The 6,000-nt window shown below is 37.4% G+C and overlaps 1 protein-coding gene across 4 annotated transcripts in view; it reads left to right on the top strand.

Moving 5' to 3' along the window:
* Nucleotides 1–3,173: 3,173 nt before the first annotated feature.
* The window catches only part of septin7a (septin 7a), a 48,710-nt gene continuing 45,883 nt past the window's right edge, over nt 3,174–6,000 (top strand). For all 4 annotated transcript variants that reach the window (XM_067361561.1, XM_067361560.1, XM_067361559.1 and 1 more), the window contains exon 1: nt 3,174–3,271. In XM_067361561.1, coding sequence (XP_067217662.1) covers nt 3,262–3,271 — 10 coding nt within the window. In that variant the 5' untranslated portion in view covers nt 3,174–3,261. The remainder of the gene's footprint in view (nt 3,272–6,000) is intronic.

Here is a 6,000-nt window from a genome sequence, read left to right as displayed (position 1 = left end):
CGTGCATCTGTTCAGCTGCATACGTGTCCCTCCAGGACATTTCCTTTTGTAGTGTTTGCAGAATCATATGAAGGTTTTGATAGTCAAATGAGTTGGGTATTTTGCAATCACAGACCAGTATATTTGATGATTTGCTGATTCAGAAAAAAGAAAATACTATTCATAGATGATTTTTACTGTCCATTTTACTGGCAGCTTAAGCACTGTGGAAGTCTAGTGCTGAAGCCCATTTTCTGGCCTTCCTGTAATTCTGTATGTTTAGAGAAGTGGTTTAGTTGTACAGCATTAGGCAAACACTATGTGCTGTACATTTTTGTGGTTTGGATCAGGACTAAAATAGGCTGATTATTAACAGAAGCTTCCACAGATGCGTTTTGTTCTCAAACTCAGGGAGTGTCTCACTGATTTCATAGTATAATAGGTCATTAGCCATTTACACCTGGTATTAACATGTCTCTTGTTTGATCTGGTTATAACGTGACCATTAAATTTGGTTTGATTGATCACATCGCAAAGTGCTGTATCCACTTGAGATTAGATCACCTGAGATGAATGTTAATACCAGGTGTTCTATCATTTATTTGCTTCATTGGCTGCTCAACATCAGCTGTCAATCAAACCTGAGCCAGTGGTTGTGGTGAACCTCTTAGTGAATCACAGACCAGCAGTTAGAGATGAAAACCTCTTAATGCACTTTAGCTGTTAGCTTTTCTCATTTTCTCTCTTTCTGTTTTATTTTGTATATGTGGATGCCTCTTTTCCTGCCTGGTGGAATCTGATCCGTCCATCCATTCATCCATCCATCGAAATGTGGAACAACATGATTTGAATGCTCACCAAAGTAGCAGTAAGTATGCGTATAATCATTTCAAACATGTTGACAAAACACACATGCGTGTAATTTAGATTCCCAAAAGCTATCAAAAAAAAAAACATGGAGCCTGTGCTGCTAGTTTGCTCAAAATGTAGTATTAGATAATTAGTGGTGTTTTAAGGCAAGCAGCACTAGTACTATCACTCGTATTTAGACTTAAGTATTTGAACAAACCATTAACCCTAAGTATTAAACTGTAGTGTATAACTTGTTCCACACTATTTATGCTACAGACATGAATAATACCTTAAATTGTGTGGTTCATGTGGTAACATTTGATAACAAATAACTTACATTTTGTGCCCGGTGGCCAATGAAATTAACGAAAGAAACTCATACACTAGACTAGTGTTGTCACGATACCAAAATTTTGACTTCGATACGATACCCAACTTCAGTATCACGATACCGATACTTAAACGATACTATGGCAAAAACCTAAAACAGTAGGAAAAGTAAATAAATAACATATGACAGAACTGTGGCTAGCATTTTTATTGGCCACAATTTTGATGTTGGTAAATTACATTTTATATGATTAAAGCTGACTTTCTTATGCTTAAATTACTTTGAGTCATTTTACTTGATTTAGAAGATTTAAAACACTTTCAAACTTTTAAATGCAGACTGACCACCCAAATCAAGATTACATTTTATATCAGCTGGTATGTACAGGTGGGCAAGAGGTGGACAATATGAGCATGAGCTAGTATGAGAACAAGTTATTTGTGTTATGCTATATAAAAGAACAAAGAAGCAAATTACAAAAACAGTAGTAAATTAAAAATAATCTTTTTTCAGATACACTAGGTTTATTTAACATATTTAACAGGTTTTGTTGTTTGATTAACATTAATGATGGACAGGCCTATTTAATTGGGCTGCTGAATGCATGGACGTAACTGACAAATATCCAGTTATTACCCACCTGTTTACGTCCACTTAAGCCATAACCGACTGTATTCACGCGAGATACTCCACATGATGGACATTTAGACATCTGTGTGCACGTGTATTTGACTATTCAGACGCGTGGAAAACTGATCGCGCGCGCGACAGACAGAGAGAGAGAGAGAGCGAGAGAGAGCGCACGCGAGAGAGCGCTTCTGTTGTGTGTCATTCAGCGCAATTCCGCCTATCCCTCCTTCACTAACTGCATGTAAATAACGAATTGTGTGATTGGATTGTAATTTTGTGCTACGACGATCTTCAACGACCATTTGGCTGTAAACTTAAATTATATTCAACTCGCCAAAGTGGCTAGTGGGAGTGGCTGTCATCAAGCCCTGCATGTAAGTGTTTTGACAGTGAGAATATTGATTACTGTAAATAATTAGAGCAATGTTATTAAAGCATAAATTGGTTTAATATAATTGTATAGTCCCTTCACATATTTGTTTTTTAAAATTAATTTTATTTTAGCAACCAGATATCACTTATTAGACTCAATAATACACCTCTTTGCGGATGTCTGCTTGCATGAGTAATATAAATAACACTCATTTAATTTTTGAGAGCACAAACATAACGCTGGTATCACATTCACTAACCTGTCGCTCTTTAAATTCTCTGTACAAATCGGGATGTTTGGCAAGTTGGATGCTCCCTTCGCTTGCGTTATTTTGTAACGTATTTTGCAGACGGGCTTTGTGGTGTCCGTGGGCTTGCCCTGACTGTCGGCAATGCAAGCAAAATAATGCCATATTTTGCTTTGTGCATCTGCCGTTGCGCAGTTGACAGGAATAAACACGCACTCAATGTGCCTCAGAAGCAGCGCGCTGCACACACTGCTCCCTGCTGTCGCACATTAGGAAATACAGCTGGCACTCAAAGTACCGGTACTAATAAAATGAAGAACCGTACCGTTTCTAAAAGCAGGGTATCGCGATACCTTTCTAGTACCGGTATATCGTGCAACACTACACTAGACAATATCGCGTTCATTATCGAAGGCGATTAATCTGCGATAATGAACGCGATATTGCGTAGCTTGTGTATATCACATGCGATATATCGCCCAGCCCTATCATACACTTATCACACCAACACAAATATGTAAAAATAACGTTTTTAAATGATCATTTGTCTTAAAGCACTTGCTTTTAACTAATTATAGCCAATATTCTATGCTATTGTTTAAGTGTCAAACCCAGTTTTTCTATTTTTGAAGATTCATCTTGTTAACAGTAACTATGTGTAGTCATGAAGGATGGCCACCTACTTGTTTCTTATTTGTAGTGTTTTGTCAGACAGGCATGACAAAGCCATTAACTGTGTTTTGTTTTGGTCTACAGCAACAGAAGAACCTTGAGGGGTACGTGGGATTCGCAAATCTCCCCAACCAAGTGTACAGAAAGTCTGTGAAGAGGGGCTTTGAGTTCACTCTCATGGTCGTTGGTGAGTAACTTCTGTCCAGTCCAGTTTTTCAAATTTGTCATTTGAGTAGAACTATAACCAAATCATGCAACAACCTTTTTGGTCTATCTGCTATACATTTTCTTTCATTTAAAAGTCATTTTTCATAAAGCTTTAAAATGGATAGTTCACATGGAAAAAGAAAATTGTCATTATTTACTTACCTTAGTGTTGTTCTGAATTTCCTTTTTTCCTTGGAACACAAAAGATATTGGAGCTTGACATTTCTAATTCACTGGAAATGCGCAGTGCCTTTATCATTAGAACAGTCTGCTAAATTTCTTCTTTTATGTTTCACAGAAAAGAAGGTAATATGGGTTGAAACAACTTGACAGAGTGTAAATGTTGACCAAATTTTCATTTTGGGTGATTTATCCCTTTTAAAAAACAGATCGTATGTCCTTTTGAGGTTTGCGACATATGGAAAAAAGCTTGAATGAAACGTTAATAAAAGCAGTGTCAAAAATAGAGGGCTGGTGACCCAGCATGCTCCGCTATGTGGATTATATGCACTCATGTGTCTGGCAGTATACGGTTTCACGCAGGCCGCTTCATGCCGGGGCGCTGGCAGCTGTGCGCTGAAATGCATTTGTGATGGATTTCACATGGCAGAACAGAACGAGAGAGCAGAGCTTGAAGAAATGCGCATTCAAAACAAATGTGCTTCCCATTCTCCCATGGACCTGGGGTTTTTCCCCTCCTTTGGAATGTATGTGTATGTGTGAGCGTGGCCTTGTGGGTGGGTAGTTTCCTGTAATCCCATTCATTCAGCCTGGCCTTAGGACTCGCATCTACCTCCACCTTCAGCTCTTCGGCCTCCAAACACAACACAACCTGAAACTGCCACTGACGCCCACCTGGGGTCACCTCACGTCCTGCTCATAACGGAGATAATCCAGAGCAGAAGCTGCGTTACTGACAGCTTTTCAGAATTCCATCTCCATGGGATTTTGGGAGGAGTGTTGGTGAAGCTACACCCTGGAGTTTCCCCCTCTGCTGCATGCTGGGCAGGAAACAAGCTTTTAGATGGCAATTTGGTGTAAAGCATGTAATTAGAATCGCAGAATAATTGAAGAAGTGCAGCACTGTCAAACACTTCCAGCTCTCTTTCTCTCTCTCTTTCTTTGGATGATAAAAACACAGATGTTGTTGTTCAGACCACTCATCTGTTCTCGGCGGGACGCACACTGGGGTCTTCTATGGTTTCAGACCTGTCTGTTGACTGACAGTGGGGTACAGTTTTGAGGCTGGTGAAAGTCAATATTTACCAATCATTAACACTTTTACCATCCACTTGGAAGTATTGGCCTTGATCTTGGCTTGTGTGGAAGCATATATTTTTCTTCTCATTTTTCTTTTCTTTTATTATCAGTGTTTGGGATTATGAGCTCTGTAAAACTTTATTTTCCTATGATAATGGTTGGATTTTATTCCAGATTTTAGGTTTTAAACTGTTAGAGAGGAAGATGTTTTTACAGTGGTTGTAAATAAACACTGTACTGATAATGGGCTTTTTTTAATATATATTAGACCATTAAGACAGCCTATACCTTTATAAAATGTATATATATATTTATTTGCATACTAAATTATGATTAGTCTACCATTTTGCATCTATTTGCATACTGAATTATGATTGGCCTTCTTTATCATTGGTCATCTGTCTAGTCTCATTTATCAATCAAATGTTATATGAGAAAAAGATTGCCTTCTGCAAATATTTAAAAAAAAAAAATGGGGAAAAAACCCTTTCTGTAGAGCTGCACCATATTGAAGAAGGCAATTGCTGCACGAAATTGAAAAAAAAAATGCAATATGTGATAACTCGTTAAATAATGCGATATTCGAGATGCGATACGATAATCCTTTAAGTGTGTATAATAAATTTAAATATCAATTTAAAAACTTAAAATGATATAACCAACATACGTTTCACTTTCTTTTTGTGAGAAGAAAGCATCCCTACAGCTGTCACTTTAAGATCCAATATATTGTTACACGCATGCTTCCTTTTTCAAATGTTTACTCCGCTTAAGACTAACTGACGGTGTTTATGTGAATACTCACAAAAACGGGCATTTTGACATAAAATTATGTGTATTTGACCATATAAACTGGGAAAGAGAACTGAATTCGGGATTGCGCTTTGTCCGAGAGATGGCTTCCATGTACGCTTGATGCATTTAATAAAATTAAGCATGTCATATATGTAACAGTCATGTGTCCAGTCTGCTCTCTGCTGTCTGCATGGACCTAAAATTTTGACCTTTTGTAATCTTTTGGAGTTATTCGATACGCATATATCACGACATGTACAGTTGTGATATTTTGATAATTTCAACATCGAAATCTTGCTCACTCTTGTCATTCCAAACCCATGAGACTTATGCTCATATTTGGAACACAAATTAAGATATTTTTTTCTTTCCATTCATTGAAAATCTAGGAAATCAAAACTTTCAAAAAGGTCATGAAGGCATCATAAAAATAATCAACGTGACTCCAGTAGTTTAATCTGAATTTCATGAAGCAATGTAAAGTACGTGCTTTGGGTGCAAAAAAAAAAAAGAGAAATTTGGTTTTCACAAAATATCTTCAATTGTGCTTAGTAGGGTTGTCAAAAATACCGGTACTTTGGTACCATGTCAGTACTGAAATTTTAAAAATGTGACGATACCAGCATTTCCCCTTAGACTTTTGAGTGCTATTGA

Source organism: Chanodichthys erythropterus, chromosome 15 (assembly GCF_024489055.1).
Source record: "Chanodichthys erythropterus isolate Z2021 chromosome 15, ASM2448905v1, whole genome shotgun sequence".
NCBI lineage: Eukaryota > Metazoa > Chordata > Actinopteri > Cypriniformes > Xenocyprididae > Chanodichthys > Chanodichthys erythropterus.
This window is presented reverse-complemented; position numbering and strand designations above follow the sequence as displayed.